The 22,117-nt window shown below is 45.0% G+C and overlaps 1 protein-coding gene across 4 annotated transcripts in view; it reads left to right on the forward strand.

The window, feature by feature from the left end:
• The window catches only part of TRAF3IP1 (TRAF3 interacting protein 1), a 1,297,461-nt gene that overhangs the window by 347,476 nt on the left and 927,868 nt on the right, over positions 1-22,117 (forward strand). For all 4 annotated transcript variants that reach the window (XM_069616014.1, XM_069616012.1, XM_069616015.1 and 1 more), the window contains exon 3: positions 3,459-3,620. In XM_069616014.1, the coding sequence (XP_069472115.1) occupies positions 3,459-3,620 (162 nt within the window). The remainder of the gene's footprint in view (positions 1-3,458; positions 3,621-22,117) is intronic.

The following is a 22,117-nucleotide window of genomic DNA, read 5'->3' on the forward strand; positions in this document are numbered from 1 at the left end:
TGTAAAGAACAATATGTGTAAAGCAAATACAATGGAAGATCAATGCCCTTTTTGAATATAGTTGAATATGACATTTAACTTCCAGAAGGACTCTAGGGGAAGGAAGGCCCCTTTTTCCTGGTGGAAGCTTTATTACCTTTCTGTTCTGCACCATAAGACTGTGTTAAGAACATTTGAAGCAAGCTACAAATCTATAGTTAACCAGAAAACCCTTGTGCACGTTATATTGAGTTTAGAGTGTAAGGGTCAGGTTAGGATTCTTTGACAGAAGACGCTCTTTTATTTAACATCCTGACACAGATGTTCCTTAGTCTTGTTGAGGCAGGCAAACACCTCTTCGGATTACGGATAGATGGGATTTCCCCTTACCCTTCTCATTATTTTCTGGAAATATGTCTATAACAATCATTCTACATGCCTCTGTGTCCAAGTCTTACTCTTAATTCCTTACAGTTGTCATTACCAATGAGCCCACAAACTCCTCCTTGAGATCCAAAAACACTTCTCTAAATTAAATTGCTTCAGTTGGGGCCAAAGGACCATAGTATGTTCACAAAGGACATAGCTTTAGTGGTGCCACACATCAGGTGTCATGGTATTTATTTATTTATCCCTGCCTGGAATTTTGTCCGTTTAGCTCCTTCCAGGAATCTCCTTTTGTAGCTTGTTTTAAAGGGGTGCAACACTTTCTACAGTGCAAATTATACAATTCCTCCAGATGGTTCTTATCACTTGTCTAGATTCCCCCTGCTCACAGAGAATTGTTGCTAACCAAGGGTGATTTTGAATTTTTTAATGGGGAAAAAAAAATGATTCGAGCCGTCTGTTTTGAGAAGCTTTAGGCCCCATGGCCTCTTGCGTTTATGTGGTGTCTGCAAGGTTCGGAATGTGGGAGGCACAGTATAGTTTCAACTGTAATGACCATGTGACCATATTGGAGATGTCTCTGCAGAAGCTAGTAGACATTTCCCTACAGCCATTGCAACATCTTCTTTGGTGTCCTCGGGAGTAGGCCTACTACTGGGAGTCCCATTTCAGAGTTGGTTCTCTCAGGCTTCAATGACTGATGCTGCAGAGTTGGGATGGGGAGTACATTTCAGCACTATACATATGCATGTCTGTAGTTGGAAGTTGAGAAAAGGAACAGTTTTCAAACTAAAGGTCATATTTTTTGTCTTGAAACATTTTCTTCCTGTTCTTGCGCCAGGGGGACCAGACAGGCAACAGCTCTGCAATGTCTTTATTAAACCAGAAGGAAGGGCACGTGCTGCTGGTGCCAGCTGCCAGTACTGTTTTAGTCCAGAGTCGTTGTGAACAAAATCATTTCTGCTCTTGTTCAGTGAGTGATAGATAAGGTGACCGACTGCAACCTCTTTGTCACTCCTGCTTGACTGGTAGTTCAGGTACAATGTAGTTGAGAGCATTTTTCTACAGTGGGCTTTACTTCGGGAAGACTTATTTGCTAAGAGTGTCAGTCTGTGTTCTTGTTCACAAAGATCTTCAGAAATTCAGGCACAGCATGAATTACTCATTAATTCTGATTGCTCTGAGCTGTCCTCCCCAGTTTTGTTTCTCCAATCTACTACTGTTGTCAGTCAGTGTTTTCCTGGATCTTCCCAGGAGGAATGACCTTATGTTGCAAGAGAAAGTGTTGATCCTCTGCCCCTCACTACAATTGCTCAGCTTGAGAGCTTGGTATCCGTGGATGAAGTTTATGCTCACTTGGGGATTTCAGAGCCCAATGTTCGAATTGTGTACGGCCAGTAATGATTCAACTAGGTAACGCCACAAAAGCAAATGTATTTGCTTCTGTGATTTGGTTATGAAAGAACGTTAACTTTTTGACTGTGTTCATGGACATTAATTTCTTTCATGTTCTGGTTCATCTGCAGTGACATAAACATTTGTTAAAAACGATTTGGAGCAAGTTTCTAGAATTGTATGCCTAATTTGCTTTTCTAGGAGATCTCTATAGGTCAGTAACCCCTTTTCTTTCCCTTCTCTTTATTCACCTAGTTCTTACTCTTCTACTGGCCACCCACTTTGCTTTGCCTTCACTTCTTAGATCAATTCCCACTCAGATGACACATATTTTTCTGTTGAGATGAAGGGGATGAAGATAGTTATGTGATGCAAGGCTGTGGAACATCAGTATTTTTCTGTATTTCCTTGTATTTTTGGTCTTCTTACTCCTTTGCTTTTCTTTGTAGAAAAGTCATTAAATAGTATGTACCAAATCAAGACAGAATTATGTAAAAATCCATCTCTATTATTACAGCATACTTCAACTGGCTTGAGAATACATTCTCCTTGTGTAATGGAGCCATCAAGTGCCTTATCCCTCCAGTTTGCAATCCTCTTGCTCCTTGCAACGGTATTTGGTTCTATATTCCTTAGAAGGGATTTGAGTGTGTGGATCAATGCGAACGTGACCTCTCCTGGAGAACTACTTTTATGGGTGCTTGGTTATGTCTGCCAAGAGGATTAGCAAGTTGCAGTCTCTCATGTAAGGAACCTTGCTGATAAGGTAGTTCTAAGGATAGTTCCACCCTTCCTTTGTAAAGTCCCATCTGATTTACATTTAAGGCAGGAAATGCACATTATGTTTTTTCACCATAGGATGCATAATTTGGCAGCAGACGAGGGTCTGCATAATTTGGATGTGGCCAGAGCTTTAAAGTTTTATTTGGAAAGAAGAAATCCTTTTGTTAATCATGGGAGTCTGCCCACTTCGAATCAAGCAGCTGAGGTAATCATTGCCAGGCGGATTTTGCCATGTGTTCAAAATTTGTATTTGTATTTATTAAATTTTTACTTTTATCCTACACTTGGTATGTGCCTGTTACCAAGATCAGCCGCGTGAGCTACTTCAGTGTGTTTTGTAAGCTCTATTATTTGTATGTTTTCCCCAGACATGATGCCTGTTTTGGCCAGGGGGGTACTGTTTGTTTGAAGCCACGTGACCTCTGATGTCAACCCCAACTCACTAAATTCTTTCTGTGAACAGTGCTCCACCAAGATGAGAAAGTGGGAGAGCATCTGGAAGCAAGAGGAATTCTAAATTGCCCTCATGCTTAACCAGGTACTCTTAAGCTCTTCCTCCTTCACAACTCCATACAGCCATCCCTTTGTTCATATAGCAGTATCATTACACTAGGCTACTGCTTGTAAAAGCAGTAAATGGCAGTTGTGTGCAGGGCTGATGATGAAGAGGAAGGTCACCTTGGTGCACAGTGAGGGGCTTGCCTTCCGAGGATTCTATATTCTGTAGCTGCATTTTCATTTTGTTTTTCTTTTGTTTTTTATGAGTGGCCTGCCCTGCCGGCTGTAGGAACAGGCTTTTCAACTTGTTGTGAAGGAGGGAGTGCTACAAACTAAAAGTACCCGAATCCTCATGAAAGTCATTTTTTTTATATTTTTGATCCTTAACCAAAATCCTCTCTCTCAATGTGTGGCAGGATAAGGAAGCAAAAATCAATTTCCTTCAGAAGGCAGTGGATGTTGTTACGCTAGTGCTGGGAGAGCAGTTGTCCGTGAAGCCAGCCCGTGTAGTAGCCGGACATGAACCCGAGAAAACCAATGAGTTACTTCAAGCCATTGGCAAATGCTGTCTCAGTAAGGTAAGTCTGACGCTGCTGCTAAGATTTGTCTGCTGAAAAGAATGGCTTTGGTAAATGGGGTCTCTCTAGGGTGCTATGTGAGGAAGACATTCTGAGATTTTATGGGGAGTGAAAGTGGATGGGCAGTGGCTTGGCAGGCGATGTGCATTTTAGAAAAGTGAGCTCTCATTTTTATTAATTGGAATGATGAGAGAGGAGTATATAGCGCTGTGTTGTAACCTACTCTGCTGCCATGGTCTAAGGATGGTTCCTGGAGACAATAGCAAGCATACAGGTAACAGGGATGGGAATATTTGGTTTTTGGGTTCTTCTTGAAGGTTCCCCAATAGTGAGTTTCAAAAAAGGTGGTGTGCTCCTTGTAGCTACTCAAAATGTTGGTTCTGCTAGAGGTTTCAACAAGTGGGATTTGAACTTATTGACTGGGCATGCATGTTCTTTTTTTTATTTGGCATTTAGTTTATTACAAACTTTTACCAACATGATCCATCCATGACAATCCATAACAATCAATAACAATCGGAGAAAGGAAGAATATCATATTTGCTCATCCACCTCAACCTCCATCTTCGCATTAAGTAAAAGTTTTAAAATGTCCTCCTCTACCATCATCTAGACTTGGTTTCACTCATTATCCATTCCACCAACAGTTTTTTCTTTATTGAAAATGTCATCCACGTAGTTAATCAAGGCAACCATCAAAAAAGGTGGTGTGCTCCTTGTAGCTACTCAAAATGTTGGTTCTGCTAGAGGTTTCAACAAGTGGGATTTGAACTTATTGACTGGGCATGCATGTTCTTTTTTTTATTTGGCATTTAGTTTATTACAAACTTTTACCAACATGATCCATCCATGACAATCAATAACAATCGGAGAAAGGAAGAATATCATATTTGCTCATCCACCTCAACCTCCATCTTCGCATTAAGTAAAAGTTTTAAAATGTCCTCCTCTACCATCATCTAGACTTGGTTTCACTCATTATCCATTCCACCAACAGTTTTTTCTTTATTGAAAATGTCATCCACGTAGTTAATCAAGGCAACCATCCGCCTAAAATCAGTTTCTCCACATAGCAAATGCTGATGAATGGTGGGAATTTTTAATGGTTTCCCTCTTATAAAATCACCCGGACATGCTGTTCCCCAGTCTCTCAACTTAGGGCACATCAAAGCTAAATGTTTCAAAGATTCGGGGCAGTCCTTACATAATCTGCACAAACCATCTCCTCTTTTAACCGAATGTGCGTTACTTTTTAGTTGCATTTGTGATGTCCCCATATCTGCGAGAATGTTTCTACTTTGAGATATCCATGACCTCATAACCCCTTCATGGGCCAAACCTCCCTTTAAAATTCCAAATTGCGCTGGGCTATCATCACTAATTATTTTCCGAAGTAAGGCCAACGTATTCCATACTACCCTTGCGTATATAGATAAAAGGCCCAGCTTGTATCTAATAACGGACAAGGGTACACCATTTGGGAGATGTAGATTTTTTGCCAGAAGATACCTTCTAAAGTCCCCCAAACCTCCCATGGGACACACAGATGCTCTGCAGCATAGCATAAGATGGGTACCACTTTCTGATGATAACATTTCACTTACGGGCCTGTGAGAATTTACCATATTTACTATGGATCATTTTACCCTGGGCTGCCAAGTTGTTTGCTTGAAGTTTTAATTTCATGGTTTGGGGCACATCCTTTAAGTTCAGAATTGACACTTAAACACAAGTATTTTGTTAATTCAACCGGTTGTATTATCATTTTACCCAACGCCCACCCCCTGGTTGTTTTTTTTTCTTTTCTTCCTCTCAGTGGCTGCAGGATTAACAATTCCCATTTAATTGCATTTATTCTTAAACTGTTTCTATCCACGTAATTCTGTAAAGTTGTTAATTTATGCTGCAGCCCAATCTGGGTCTGATCAATAATAACAAGGTAATTCGCATAGAGTAACCAACCCAGTGGATTACCTGCTATTCTCGGTGGAAAGGCTGCAGATGAATTAAAACCATCGCTAGGTCCGAAATAAACACATTGAATAATGGAGGAGCCAGTGGGCAGCCCTGCTTTAGACGTCTGTGTGTACTGATCTGCTTAATCAGAAGGCCCGATTGATTAAGTCTTACCTGGATAGACGTGTCTTAGTAAAGCGCCTCCATAGCCTTTCGGGCAGTTCCAAGTTAGTAACTTATCCCACAAAAGGTCTTGGCTTATACCATTGAAAGCCTGTTCTAGATCAATAAATGCGAGGTAGATCTTTTTCTCTTCTCTCATTGCTCTGATTTTTAATAAATTGATCAAGAACAGGTTTAGGTTGCAACCAACTCCTTTCACGAATCCAGTCTGACAATGATTGTAATGCCCGGTATTCATTACCCATGACCGTAACCATGTCAATAGTATTAAAGTAAACAGTTTCCCCAACACATCTAAAAGAGCCAAATGGCCAGTAGTTTTTCGGTTCCAACCACAACCGCTGATTTCCAAGGAGGAGAGGCTGTTTTTGTTCTAACCACTTGAGTAAACAATATGAATGCAAATTCTACTCAGTGATACGGGGAAGATTTCAGCATCTCATTTGTTATTCCATCAGGACTGGGAGCCAGTGTTTGGCTGCCTTTCCTGATTAAATCAACTTATTCCTCTTTTGTATAGAAAATATCCCACTCGCTCTTATCTAGATTTAATGGTTTTACCCATTCTGAATTGGCAAACAGCCTTCCAAAGTGCCCAATCCATTTATCTTCAGATACTGGATTAATCTGAAGAGTTTGTTAGTTCCAGTTTCATTTAAAACCTTCCACAGTCTTTTTGTATCAGTCAGAGACCGCAGTCTCAGCATAGCCTTTGCATCATTTTGTGCTAGAATGACTTCAAGCGAGATCAGATCATTCTTGTATTGCTGTCTTCGTTTATTGCAGCATTTTACTCTTATTAAAGCCGGCAAGTTCTCATGTCTCCAATGTCCCTGTGCAAGCTCTTCATTTGACCTGCTACCTCTTTATCCGAAATATGTCTGGGTTTGAAATTCCTTGTCTTAATTGTAAGCGGATTCAATTCAACACTACCGCTAAGTCAATGCCTAGTCTGGGATGCTGATGGAAACCCTTATTTATATATTTTTATGGCAAGTTATAATCTGGATGATGAACCCTTGTATAACACCCCTCTCTGAGAATCCCCCTGACCCCACTGAGCCAAGAAGTAGATTTGTTTTGCAAATTTAAAAGGTTTATTTGGAAAATTAAACAATATATATATATATATATATATATATATATATCACACTTCTATAAATAAATTGATAATGGATAGTACACTTGTGAATATGAGCAGTAATCAGCAATAGGTAATCCTACAGTAGCAGTTCTTTACAATCAATGAGGAGTTAGTATAGGATGGATAAGGTAGCAAAAGTACTTTTATGGTTTCAAGGGAAAAGCAATGAGGAATAAAATGCAGTACAGAAATACTTGATATGATTTTAGCAAAAGATAAGATAATCACTTTTTCTCTGGCAATTCCCCCCCCCATGCAATGTAAGAAATGGAAGGAGATGAAAAGAGGCGCACACAGTTCTCAGGAAAGCAATCAAATACAATACAAAATTCAGTTCCCCCCCCCAGCAAGCTTAGAAGAAACAGGTAGAAGTTTGAAACACAGGCCCAAAATGCTTTTAAATGTGATGGCAATGGATGGGAAAATGTGCCAACTGATTTTAATTCCCTCTAAAGATTCAGGGTGAGTGAGAGATGCTTGTTGGTATTGGTTCAGGCTCACTTTAGCAATGCTCTATGAGTTATTACCAGGTTGCAAACGGATTTTAACAAAGAAAAGAATGGAGCTGCTATTTTGGCAAGTGGAGAAATTGAGCCAAATCGCAAATCGCGGTAAATTTCGCGAGTGCGTAAATCGCGATTGCAGGAAAAGTATAGGGAGTAGGAAGTCGGTTCTAGGTTTGTTGGAAAGCCTAGAATCACAGCTTTAAAATGAAATGAAATTTCGTTCCTAGCCCAAACAGTTCAAGAGATACGGACGATTTAATAAAGGTAGATTTTCGGATTTAAAGTAAAACTCAAAATGACAGATGACAGTTTTCAGTTTAAAAGATGACAGAATGACACGATTCTAGGAGGCAGTTCTAATAGGCTAAAAATAGTTTGGATTAGATTATTTTAAACTAAGAGATTGGTTTTGGCACAATGAGTACTCGCACTATATTTTTGAAATGAATGGGCCTCGTCACGGATCTGGTCAACACGTACTGTGGCGGTTCTCTGCTCGGCGGGTCAATCAGGCACCGGTTCTGCTCGCAGCGATCCGGATCTCTGGTTCTGCTCACAGCGGTCTGGGTCAGCTCTCTGGATACAGCGGCCTGTGGTTCTCTGGATCTCTGGTCTGGTCTCTGGCAATTGTTCTTGGCAAAGAATTCAAACAGCTCGCCCGGCTGTTGAATAGTTTGGTTAGGTTTGCTGGATTCTGAAGGCCTGCTGAGAATACTTTTGCTTGCAGTGGGCCTTCTAGGTTCAAAGTTCTGTAGTCTATGGGTGCCAGGTTCTGGTCTCTGTCTGGATGGGATGTCGGCCGTCAAAATGCTCTGCAGAAATGGAAAATGAATCCCTCTACCTGTCCCAGCAGTCTCTTTTTATGTGTTTTAAAAAGTGGGTGGAGAGGCTAGCATCACTAAGCCTGCCCCTCTCTTGATTTGATAGGTCAATAGATTCTTTAGTCCCTGATTTGGGAAGGGATAGTGTGTCAGAGTGATGTCATTTTTATGACCTGCAGAAATGACACTCCCCTGGTCAATGTGCACACAAATCTATTCCTGATCCGAAAACATATTTCCCAGGTACACAGTTGTTTGACATCACATACACACATCATATATTACTAAAGATAGTCCCTGTCCTGACTCTGGCGTTTCTAGGAGCTTGCATTCAAAAATGGCAACTTATTTTCGATTTTAATGGGTTTTGCAACATTGATTTTTCATCAAAAATTATACAAAGGTACATTTCCCTTCCACATATATCCCAGTAACTTTCCATATCTCTAGCTTAAATACAGTGTCTACAATAATCATAATTAGCGGGGTTTTGCCCCAGAACATGGTACAAATCGGAGTTTGGACTCAAATCGTGAGGGCATTTTCCATACTAAGACTCTCAAAGTTGTACATTCCTGTCATTTGGTTACAATAAGTTATCACTGTTTCTATTAAATATATATTTGTTGCAATTCAACTCCCCAAAGTGTTTGGGTCCGCCTCCAGAAGTCTGTGTGGGTCAGTGATCACATGTCTCTCCTTGCTGGCAGAGGGCTGTTGACAGGAAACACTCAAAATTAACATACCCCATTCAACTGAAAGAACCTTTTGTGTGGGCTTCAGCAGGCTGCCTGGAAGTCTCTCCTCAATCAATCAACAGGGTCATGTGATATCCTGCTTCCTGGTGTGGGAATCTCTGAGGTATTAAGGTTTCCCAGCCTCTTGGCCTCTGGGAACAGCAGGTGGCTAAGATTTTCAATTAACCAACATGCTTTGAAGTCCCTGTTGACTCAGGTCCCTTTGCCAGCCAGTTCTCCTGTCCGAGTTTAGACCGCTAGTGCTGCCTTGGGGAATTTGTCGGTACTGCATCCATTTTTGAGTTGTCTTGAATTTGACAGGAGATTTTTGCTATTGTCCTGATAGGCATCCTGACATTAGAGTGGTTATGTGGAACCCCACCACAAGAAGGTTGAATCTTTAGAGTGGTCTTGTGCCAACTGTGCAGTTCCCCTGGATTCTGGCATGAATGTGGGCGGCGAAAGCTCATCTCCACATCCACCCAGTCTATTGATTTAGTTTGTTCTGGGATAGAATAATGGGCGGCGACAGCTCATCCCGACATCAACCCAGTCTATTGATTTAGTTTGTTCTGGGATAGAATAATGGGCGGCGACAGCTCATCCCCACATCTACCCAGTCTATTGGTTCAACATGGGTCAAAACCCTTGACAAATCCCCCCCGCCCGACTGCGCTTTGATTCAAGTCGAGGGGAAGTCGGGTGCAAAGGAGGTTTTGAGCCCTTGCGCTGGTATGTCCACATTATCTTCTTCCAATTCTGTAGATGGCACAGTTCAGCATCTTTTCCTCCACCCAGTTGGATCGATCGGTTCTTCTCGCCGGTCCTGATGGGAATATTGGGCGGTACCCCGGGCCCCTCGGGTCTCTGCTCCCGGTCCCCGGTCGTCCTCCTTGGTCAGTCTCCATGGTTTCATCTCTCCTAGGATGATAAAGCAAAGCGGCAATACACATTCCTAGACATTTTTCCACCACTATTAATGGTGTGGCGAACAAATACATTTTATGAATCAGAAGATATGAACATATACATTTTCTTTTTTAAATTAGGAGACAAGAATATATATATATATATATCACAGAATTGTATGTGCTATATGTGGAATATTTTAGGGTTGGAACTGAATTACTCTGGAGCGGCCCCCTCTGGGATTCCAGTGGATTCCTCCAGTTGTTGCAGAGTGTGCCTGGGATGGCAACACTTTAGCTGATTTATATGTACCCACTTGTCTTCCCCTTCCGCCAGACTACCTTTGGGGATGCGGATCTTATACTCTACAGGGGAGATCTTGTCTATAATTACAAACGGTCCCTTCCATGTAGGCAAACATTTTCGCTGTTTGTCCTGGTTCCTTTGGAAATTGTATAGATAGACCCGGTCCCCCACAGTATATTCCTTCCTGGTGGTCTTCAGGTCGTAGTGGGTTTTCATGCTATCAGCTGATCTTTCTAGATTCCGCTAAGCATAGGCAAAAGCATGTTGGAGGTGTTTCCTTAAATTTTCCACATACTCATGAGTTGTGGAGGCATTTATCAGTGTCTGCTCCTGGGTCCTGTAGAGCAAATGCTGAGGAAGCACCATCTTGCGTCCAGTCATCATCTCAAATGGTGACATTTTAGTTGCAGATGAAGGGGTAGATCTGATGGCCATTAGGACCAGAGGTAATCGGATATCCCAACTTGGCCCAGAATCCGACACAAACTTTTTTAATATGCTCACAATGGTTCGGTTGTATCTCTCCACTGCACCAGAAGAAGCTGGCCTGTAAGCAATATGTAGCTTCCTTTTGACCCCTAGTATCTCCCACATCTTTGTCATTACTTCACTGGTGAAGTGGCTACCCCTGTCTGACTCAATCCTTTGAGGTAGACCAAAATGGGAAAAGATGTGGTTAATCATCAGGGCAGCTGCTGTTTCTGCCTTGCAGTTTGGGGCCAGGAGACATTCCACCCACTTGGTAAACAAGCATGTAACGGTCAACATGTACTTGTTTTCTCTAGCCGAGCGAATTACAGGGCCTACAAAGTCGATTTGCAAATCTGACCTTGGCAGTGTCATCCCCCTCTTTTGGGGAGGTGCACGGTGCGTGAGGGATGATGGCTGAAATTGTGCACACATAAGACACCCCTTCAAGTATTGGTCGAGGTCCTGCCCCATGTGTGGCCAGTATGCAACCTCTCTTAAGATTTCCAGTGTTGTGTGAAACCCCCTATGACCGGCGGTGGCCGCATCATGGGCGTGACTTAACATCAGGCTTTGGAATGAGGTAGGAACAACCCACTGATCATGGCCAGCTTGGGATTTCCTTACCAACAAACCGTCTTGAATTCGGAACATCTTTGGACATTTCATCAACACTCTTAGGTCCTCTCTCCCAATGTAATCGGTATCCGTCAGGGGGAAGTTCTCAGGGTCCTCAAGGTGTTGGTAAAACTTACCAATAATTGGATCCCCCTTCTGAGCTGTAATTAAATCAGCATCAGGGGTCTCCTTACTCCATTGTGCAGTTGAAAGATCATTGTGAGCATTTGTCCGGGACCTAGTGATAGCAGTGACCTGGATTTCCCCCAACAGGGACTCTTATTTCTATTAGATCTCCTTGGATGGCCCCGGTTTTGGCCAGCTGATCAGCTAAGTCATTTCCAGTTTTGTCTGGTCCCTCTACTTTGGAATGACCCTTGGTCTTTTTCCAGTAGATGGTCATCCCATTCGATGTGACCAGATCATCAATATTTTGCATTAGCTTCCCATGTTTCAGGGGTTTGTTATTAGCACATAACATGCCTCTGGTTTTCCAGTTGACCAGGTGCTCCACGAACCCGTTCCGTAAATAATCCGAATCTGTGATTATGACCAGTTCGTGGAGTTGATGCTGGACAGCAGTGAGGATGGCCTGATGCACAGCCATCAATTCTGCCACCTGACTACTTCGGGGACCAATTTTGTATCCAGCGGAGGGTTCTGGCAACTCCTTCACCCATGCATTCCCTACGCCGGCCACCAGTTCTTTCTCCCCGTTGTTGTCAACATGGTAAGAGCATCCATCCACATGGACAGTGGGCATTCCCTCACACTTGTCTTCTTCAAAGAATTTGTGTGGGGAATTAAGGTATGCCTCCATGTTGTCCTTGATTTTTAGACTTTCGTCCTCGAGACAGTTTTCTCTGGCACAATCGTGCAAGTCAGCCAGACCTTGCGCGAGGGGACTCTTCTTGTTTTGGCCATATCTGACCTCCACAGGAAAGCCTTGCATTGACGGAATCCAGGAGGTAATTTGGGAATTACTCACATTTCCGGCCTGGATTCTGTCACTCTGGAGATATTGCAGAGGCTGGTGTGGAGTCTCCACTATGATGTGTTCCCTCTGGATAAACGGGCGGTAATTCTTCAATGCCCACACCGTTGCCAGGAGTGCCTTCTCACAATCGTTGAATTTTTCCTCCACAGAGGATAAAGTTTTACTCGCATAGCAGATTACTTAATTGACCTTGTCATGCTTTTGGTATAATACTGCTGTCAAGCACGTATTAGAGAACCCTGTCTCCAGCAAGAACTCCTTGTTTCTGACAGGGTAAGCTAGGCAAGGCGCATGTGCGAGGCTTCTTTTGAGTTGTCTTACTGCCTCGGATTGTTCTGGACCCCATTCCCACTTGACCCACCCCCCCTTTCAGGAGATGAATCAGGGGTCTAGTGATCTCTGCGTAGCCCTCAATGAACTTTCTGCTGTAATTAGTCAGTCCAAGGAGGCTCCTTAGTTCCCGAAGAGTTGTGGGATCCTTCAGTTTCTGGAGTGCTTCCACTTTCTTTTCTTGGGGACAGAGACCCTGAGGAGTAATCTCATGCCCCAAGAAATTAACACGGGTTCTACACCACTGTGCTTTCTGAAAGGAAAGTTTTGCTCCGGCGGCCCTCGACTGTGTCAGAACATAACGGATCTCCGCTATGTGTTCCTCCACAGATGAACTTTTGATGAGGACATCATCTACATAAGCCAGGTTACCCCTCGCACCCAGGTCGGGCATGGCCTTATGTAGGAAAATGTTGAATTCATTGCCGGAGTTGAGGTATCCGAAGGGAGTCCGGGTCCATGTGTACTGCTGGCCCCCAAAGGTAAAAGCCAGTTTGTATTGGTCCTCCCTACTGACAGGCACGGTCCAGTATCCATTGGTCAGGTCTATTGCAGTGAATACCTGTGACCCCTGGATCTGGGCCAGCCCTTGGTCAATGTAGGGCAGAGGCCATCGGGAAGTATGGGCCTGTTTGTTGAGCTCCCTAAGGTCGGCGCAGTCTCTCCACTGGCCGTTTGGCTTCAATATTCCCAGCACCGGATTATTGAAAGTGCTGTGTACTGGACGTATTATTCCCCAGGACTCAAGGTTCTTAATTATTTCAGTAAGGGACTCCATGGATGCGAGAGGCAAACGATATTGCTTCACAAACACTGGAGTCATTCCAGGGTCCGTGGGAATTGTTGTTGTGTGGATGTCGGTGCGACCACAGTCGTATGAGTCTACCGCAAAGAGATCTTGGAAATCCAAGAAAACTTGTTTCAACTTTTGCTTCTGTTCCAGAGTCACGCAGGCATCAGCTAGGTTGATCCTCTCTTCCACCATCTGCCTGAAGCCTGGAAAGACTTCTGGTTTGGCTATCTCAGCGGCCTCCTCCAGCTGGCTGGAGAAGTCCCTGGTCAGAGTGCTGATTTGGACTGGAGGCTTCAGGTGGGAAAGGCAGCCCTCATGGACCTGGAAAATCACCTCATCCCTCCTGAAGTCACAAGTCACATCTTCCTTACCATAAGGGCAAGAAGTGTACACCAGGAAGTTCCCCCCCCCCCCATGGCGGGTGAAAATCCTGTCTGGTGTTGTATTGTCATCACTGTCACTGTCAAAACAGTCCTTGGGGATTGGTCCTAACATTTCATTTCCTAGATCAATGGAAAAATGTCGGTCATCAACCGCCATTCCAATAATGGTGCCTGCGGCTAGAGTAATACTCTTTAAGTCGCTGTTATCCACCTCTATTGGAATGGTGTCATGTTCTATGTTGACTAATGGAGTTGGGTTTACCCCCAACCCTTGCTGTTGGAGAGAAGCATTTAGATGAATATAAGCATCAGGGTTTTTCAATTTTTGTCCTCTTTTAACTTTCACTTCCAGGGAGAATTGTCGGGTCCTTTCTGGGATGGTGACTTCCTCTTTAATCTGAATTTCAACTGCATAAGGTAGCAATTGAGCTGACCTAAATGCTTTTTCTTGATCATGAAAGCCCATGGGATCATCCGCTAATCGGGACCAAGCTTTGAAGTTTATTAGGTCCAAACTAATGGCGAAGCGTTTGAGAATGCCACTGCCTAAGTAAAAGGCGGCAGTGACGTCTCGCACGACCCAACAATTATGGACTATGCTCTTGTTGCCAATGGAGATTTTGAGCATACACCTGCTTGGCAGGAGATGTTTTGAATTGGGTGCTTCCAGGTCCATTTCCCATTTGTCTATCAGTTTGAATGTGGGAATGGCTGGATCTTTTGGGAGTTGAGGAAACATGGCTTCGCTGATGAAGCTCTTACCATTGTTCACACACACTTGGGCGAGAACAGAGTCCTTCCCCTCATTTAACTGAACAGGGATGAACAACTGCTCTCCAATTTGCTGAATATCAGTCAGGCTCTGAGCTGATTTCACCTCTTTCTGGACTATAGGAGTGGGAGTGTCTGATTGTGGATTGGTAAAGAATTTCAGAGTGTTTCCTTCCAGTGTGGAATACCACCTTAAACTGAAAGGAAGGTTGATTTTCAGAAATAGAGAGGACCCCCCATCACCAGTCTATTGTCCTACTGCTATTACTGTCACGTCTGGAATTTGGTTGTTCTGGAAGTGAAATTCTACTTGGTCAGATTTTTGTTCAACCATGTGGCAGGTGCCGTTTAAACAAACACTCTCTTTTAATTTTATTGGTCGGCTAGTCTGGGTCCAGAGGACCTTGTTTGCGCAATCTATTAGGGGTGACAACCTTCTCAGGAGGTCATTCCCTAGTAAACAAGGGGTGCCCTCTGGAGTCACTACTATGACCGGGTGTTTCACCTTGTGTCGCCCAATTTTGATGTCCAAATCTGCAGTCCCCTCAACAGGAATTTCCTTCCCGTCAAAGTTCTGCAGTTGTCCAGGAAGAGAGGTGAGAGGAATACGGTAATACTCCCCCCTTCCTGCATTCAGTTCATCAAAGGCCCTTCTGGACAGAAGGGTAGCTTGAGATCCAGTGTCCACCAGCGCCAAAATTGTACCCTGCCCCTGTACTTGTACCGGGGCATAATATCTTCCCTCCTTCTCCTCAAGGGGGCACAGATAATGCACATTTTTGGACAACTGGTGGGCTAACTTTCTGGTTTTGGACATGGCGAGAGAAGAGATTTGGGCAGAATTCTGTGGAGAGTCTTGGGAATCTGAAAGAAAAAGTTGGCAACTGGAGATCAGAGCCATTGTGGGTTCCCCTGGTTCCGGTTCTGGGCCGCCCCCCCTTTTTGGAGGCAGTCACCAGGATGGGTTTGAACCAGGGGATTTCGGTATTGTGGGTTCTGGGATGAGATGATGGGAGGCGGTAGCTCAGTCTCCACATCTCCCCAGTCTGAATTGGCATCCCTTGGGACCCATTTTTCTTTGGAAGGAGTTCCCCCATCTCTGAAGGAGAATATCCTTTTCCCAGGATCTTCTGAGGATCCCTCTTCCCTCAAATTGGAAGACCTGTACCTCCTCCACAAAGTGGGTCTGTTTCGGTCCTTTGTTTCTCCTACCCCCCCTCTGCTCCTTGGGAGGCAGGCTTTCAGGGGCAGGAGATTTTGTTTCCGGTTCCTGGTTTTCCAGGGGCTGTTTACAAGTTGGGAAGGAAGCTTCCTCCGCTCACCTGACTCCCACGGAGGCGCTGGCCTGGTTCGCGCTGCTGTGACCTCTTCTAAGGTGATGCGCAGGGTTCGGAAGACGGACTGGACCGGGCTCCCAAATCTGACTTGTCTGGCTCGCAGAAGTATCCTTCTGTAGGCGAAAATAGGGGATTAACTGTCTGCGGGGTAATGCAATCAGCCTCCCACTTCCCCTCTCACCCTCCTCGAAACCCTTCTGTGATTCCTCGTAGCGTCTCACCTTAGGGTCTGGAAGGACGAGCTCTCCATCCTGCTTCTCATGCAGGGGCGCGTTGGTATCCAGTTACTTCACTGGATTTTCGGATTGGTGAGAACCAAACTTGCTTGGCTTCCAGGTAAGTTTTTTGATAAGAGGTTCCCCTTGTGTCCATGCATTAATGTACTAATGCTAGTGTCTTTTTCCCCATAGAGGCCGGGGTACGGAATGCCGGGGAACAGGCACCGACCCGAGATGAGAGGTGAAATCCTTGTAGAAATCAGATAAGTCTTTAATGAGCGTTTTTTGGTAATGTCTTTTCATTCGCTCATTAACGCTGATGTCTCTTTTTCCCCTTAGGGGCCGGGGTCCGGAAATGCCAGGATGCGGCGCGGATCCCGAAATGAAGAGGGAATGAATCAACAGGTAAGTCTTAACATGGAGATTTAGCTTTCCTTATTCCCTTCTCTCTCTCACCTTTTGTTCTGGTCTTTTTCTCCCTAGGCGCTGGGGCGGGACTGCGAATCCGGATGATCGCTGCTGAACATGGAGGCGCCCTGTAAAGGTGAGTGGAATGCGGCGCTGCAGCGATCGACGCGATGAGCTTTTAAATAAAAGTCTTCCTTTTCAGGATTGTCGGCGAGATGTCTCCGGGATGCGGATTTAGCAGGTAAGGACTTTTCCTTCTTCTGTTCTCTTCTTCTCTTCCTTTGCAGGTGATCCAGGATGCTGGCAGGCGTGGCAGAAGTCAGGATGCAGGAGCAGACACGGTGAGCGTCCAGCTGCTAGATGCAGAACAACGCGAAGCACGTGTGGCTGTTCGGGTGGGGTTTAAATAGCCTTGGAAGAAGTTCCAGGTATGTATCCTTCCTCCAATCAGGTATTTATCCTTCCCCGACCACGCCCGGATGGTAAATTGGTCCCACAGGTAAAGTAGTTCCTTTCAGGCCTCAAGGAGGCCGGGATCCTGCAGCATGGTCTGCATCAGGAAAGTGCACCCAAGCACTTCCATAATGAGCCTGGCGCCATAGGCGCCAGGACACTGTCCAAAGGGCCCCTATATGGGGTTGCTGGGTCCTTCCTTGGGGACTGGATGTCCGCTTTCGGGGACGCAGGGCTTGAACCGGCTCCTCGGGAGCGGGCATCATGACATTTACACCCCCCTTCCCTCTTGTGCCTCCTCCCTGGGAACCGGTGGGTTATCTGGGTGCTGCCCCGTCATTGTTCTGGAGCACCAGGTCCAGAGTTTGGGGCATTCTGCGGTGGCATGCTCATCTGAGGGTTCTGTTGAGCCCTCAGTATGTGACCCAGATCTCGTGCCATATTTTGGACCTGGCGCTCAAGTTGTGAAACCCGCTCAGGCTGATACGGGGCTCTATTTTCTCCCCTGGGCTGATCCCGGGAAGGGTAGCTATCCCTTCTCTGGTAATACCCCGGATTGGGAAGATTTGGGTACCCCTCCACCCTTGGCCTCCCCTCTCCCGGATTAGGTTTTCTGGGCTCAGGGAATTGGGGAAAGAAGGATGGATGATTTTGGGGCTGGAAGTTGGGTGGATACCTGGGGAAAAAGTTCTGCCCAGGATTTGGTGAATTTCTGCCCTCCTGGGGGATGTTAGGAGGGAAGTTCCCTGGGTCAGGTGCTTGACTGGATCCCCCCCTTGGGCTGGAGGAGTCCACACATAACCCAGGATGGGTCGGTTTCCCTTGTAGCGTGGACTTACATAATCAGGGGAGCGAGGGACCCCATTTGTGGGACTACCTCCTCGACTCTGTCTGTGACTGGCCCGAGGGCCTTCTTGTGTTAGTTATTTGGTGCAGGCAGGTTTTTAGGCCCCCCCATCTCCAAATCTAAAACGGGGATAACCTTTACCTCTGCCACCTTGGCAGCAGCAGGGGTGCTGTTGGTTTTGGGGTTTTTCTGCGCATTATTTTTATTTTCTATGGGCTTCTGCACCTCATAGATCCGGGTAGCCTGTTCAATGACCCAGTCTAGTGACCTCTTCTCGTGAAAATCTCTCACTAGCTGGGTCATGATGTATTTGGGCAAGGCATGGAAAAAGTATTAACAAACTCTTTGCCGTCTGTGTGCACCCTTTTTGTAGTCTGTGCAAAAACACGCTTTAACTCCTGCACAAATTCTTGTGGGGCCTGATCCTCCCGCATTGCAAATTGTAGGCTGCCTTGCGAGCCTCTTGAGGATTTCTGTGCACAGAAAAATGTTTCAAGATGGCCACCCTGTATGTGGACCACCTTGAATGGTTTTGATCCTCCAGCCCCGCAAAGAAACTGGAGTATTCTGGTGAGAAGGTCCACTTTACATATTGAATACAGCTTTGGCTGTCCTTCAAATGGAAAGTCTCCATCATTTGCTCATAGAGCTCCAAGTGTTCCCAAACAGAATACTTGGCGTTCTTATGATAAGGCGTGATGACACTCCTTATTGCCTTTTATTTGTTTCAATGGGTCCTTAAGCAAGGCCCTTTTTGCCTTATTGGCCTTTTTGGTTCGGGTAACCCTGGTCCATTCATCCTCCGACTCAGAAGCGCTGCTCCCAGAGGTGCCCGTCTGATCTTCCAGGTTTTCCCGGATTCTGCGAGCCTGGGAATGGCTAGCAGAATGTGGGGACCTGGTCTCCTGTGTCCTGTGACGCTCAGAGGACACTTCAGATCCCTCCTTGGATTTGATGGGTATCCCCCCCACTGACCTAACTGGGCAGAGGTTTTCAGGATGCCCTTAGTGGGCCTACTCTCCTGGGGTTCCCCACTAAATTGCACTGTGCTTGGGTGCCCATACCCGGATGCCTGCCCCTCAATTCCTGGGTGGTACTGGCCTATGAGCCCCATACTTTTAGCTGGATAGTAATCTACCATCCCTGTGGCCCCGTGCTCATGTGCGCCAGGGAACATGGGGGTGGCAGAGTCCAGGGACTGGTAGAGGTGAAGGCCTCTGGCACTAGGGCTCCTGAGGTTATGCTCAGGAGTTTCTCTTTCCCAGCAAACCTCATCTCTATCCGCCCCTGTTCCCTGTTGCAATGCAAGAGCCTGCGCTTTCAGTTCCTCAGTTAAGGCCTTACTAGACTCTATCAGTCTCTCCTGCATCGCTACCTGTTGCTGGAGCCTATCATTGTGCTGACAGAGAGCCTCATTTTCTCTCTGTGCCTCCTGATTGGTCCTGGAGTACTGGGCCAGTCTTTGCTGCAGGAGGGTTACCTCCTGAACTGTGTCCCTATTGGCCTGCTCCTTTCTTACCAGAGCATCCTCCACCCTTCTGGCGTGCTCTAACAAGTTCTGATGTTCTTTTTGGAGGTCACCCAGTCCCTGGAGGGCCAGGTGATTTTTTTTCCATTTTCCTTTTTAAGTTGCAGACTTCCTGGCCTAAGGTATCCCTTTCCTGACTAAGAGCCTGCATCTGTGCCGCCAGGTCGTCCCTTTGCCTTTGGAAGGCACCAGCTTTCTGGCGCTCCTGATCAAACTCTGCCTGGGTAGCCAGGTCTTTCAAAATCAATTTATTGCTATCCTCTTTCTCTCTGTCTAATCGAATTTGCAGGGTGGCTACCTGCTCTGTGCACGCCCTGTTGAAGTCCAGTTGTTGCTCCAGCTTTTTCTGGCTCTGCAGAAGGGAGTCCAAACCGTCTTGGTGCCCCTTCTGCAAAGCCAGAATTCTGGTATCCTGGTCTGTCTTTTCCTGTTGCAGAATATCCATGTCCTCTTTTATTTTAATGATATACTGCCTACTGTCATTTTCTGACTCCTGGCTCCTTTGCAGCCTCTGCTCAGAAGAGACCAGGTCAGATTGGGCCTTTTCTAATGCCATCTGTTGCCTATTTGCCAGATCTTGGCCTTCAGCACATTTGTCCTGCATGACTTCCATATATAGATACAAATATGCCGCTATCCTGGCAATCTTATTGTGTTCATCTTTTGCCTTAGGGGCCATATATAGTTCGCTCAGGGCCACATGTAGGGGACCCTGATCTCTCCATATATCTGACCCTGTTTCAGTGAGCTGTTGCGCGATTGCCTGCAACCAGACCGCCTGGTCCTGATGAGTCCACTCACCTCTCACAAATAGCTTATGTAAGAGGTGCTCCCTCGCTATTTTCATATCTACCACGGTCGTCATGCTGGAGATTGATCTCCCTCCTGACTTACAACAGTTAGTATTTTATTTTGCAAAACAGACCGTTTCCTTAGAGCGTTCCTTTGAGGGGTGCTTTCACAGTGTAAAACAGCGTGGTGATCTAACCGGATATGTGTATCTGGTCAGTTGGCACACTGTATTAAACTGCACAAGTGGTAAATCTAACCCAGAATATCCCGTACGAGCCCCCACGGTGTAAGCGGATTCAATTCAACACTACAGCTAAGTCAATGCCTAGTCTGGGATGGTGATGGAAACCCTTATTTAAATATTTTTATGGCAAGTTATAATCTGGATGATGAACCCTTGTATAACACCCCTCTCTGAGAATCCCCCTGACCCCACTGAGCCAAGAAGTAGATTTGTTTTGCAAATTTAAAAGGTTTATTTGGAAAATTAAACTATATATATATATATATATATATATATATATATATATATATATATATATATATATATATATCTAATCACACTTCTATAAATAGATAATGGATAGTACACTTGTGAATATGAGCAGTAATCAGCAATAGGTAATCCTACAGTAGCACAGTTCTTTTCAATCAATGAGGAGTTAGTATAGGATGGATAAGGTAGCAAAAATACTTTTATGGTTTCAAGGGAAAAGCAATGAGGAATAAAATGCAGTACAGAAATACTTGATATGATTTTAGCAAAAGATAGATAATCACTTTTTCTCTGGCAATTCGCCCCCCCCCCCCCCTATGCAATGTAAGAAATGGAAGGAGATGGAAAGAAGAGCACACAGTTCTCAGGAAAGCAATCAAATACAATACGAAATTCAGTTCCCCCCCCAGCAAGCTTAGAGGAAACAGGTAGAAGTTTGAAACACAGGCCCAAAATGCTTTTAAATGTGATGGCAATGGATGGGAAAATGTGCTAACTGATTTTAATTCCCTCTAGAGATTCAGGGTGAGTGAGAGATGCTTGTTGGTATTGGTTCAGGCTCACTTTAGCAATGCTCTATGAGTTATTACCAGGTTGCAAACGGATTTTAACAAAGAAAAGAATGGAGCTGCTATTTTGACAAGTGGAGAAATTGAGCCAAATCGCAAATCGCGGTAAATTTTGCGAGTGCTTAAATCGCGATTGCGGAAATAGTATAGGGAGTAGGAGGTCGGTTCTACGTTCGTTGGAAAGCCTAGAATCACAGCTTTAAAATGAAATGAAATTTTCCTAGCCCAAACGGTTCAAGAGATACGGACAATTTAATAAAGGTAGATTTTCAGATTTAAAGTAAAACTCAAAACGACAGATGACAGTTTTCAGTTTAAAAGATGACAGAATGACACGATTCTAGGAGGCAGTTCTAATAGGCTAAAAATAGTTTGGATTAGATTATTTTAAACTAAGAGATTGGTTTTGGCACAATGAGTACTCCCACTATATTTTTGAAATGAATGGGCCTCGTCACGGATCTGGTCAACACGTCCTGCGGCGGTTCTCTCTGCTCGGCGGGTCAATCAGGCACCGGTTCTGCTTGCAGTGATCCGGATCTCTGGTTCTGCTCACAGCGGTCTGGGTCAGCTCTCTGGATACAGCGGCCTGTGGTTCTCTGGATCTCTGGTCTGGTCTCTGGCAATTGTTCTTGGCAAAGAATTCAAACAGCTCGCCCAGCTGTTGAATAGTTTGGTTAGGTTTGCTGGATTATGAAGGCCTGCTGAGAATACTTTTGCTTGCAGTGGGCCTTCTAGGTTCAAAGTTCTGTAGTCTATGGGTGCCAGGTTCTGGTCTCTGTCTGGATGGGATGTCGGCCGTCAAAATGCTCTGCAGAAATGGAAAATGAATCCCTCTACCTGTCCCAGCAGTCTCTTTTTATGTGTTTTAAAAAGTGGGTGGAGAGGCTAGCATCACTAAGCCTGCCCCTCTCTTGATTTGATAGG

Source organism: Ambystoma mexicanum, chromosome 9, assembly GCF_040938575.1.
Source record: "Ambystoma mexicanum isolate Mex_15411 chromosome 9, UKY_AmexF1_1, whole genome shotgun sequence".
In the NCBI taxonomy this organism is placed as follows: domain Eukaryota; kingdom Metazoa; phylum Chordata; class Amphibia; order Caudata; family Ambystomatidae; genus Ambystoma; species Ambystoma mexicanum.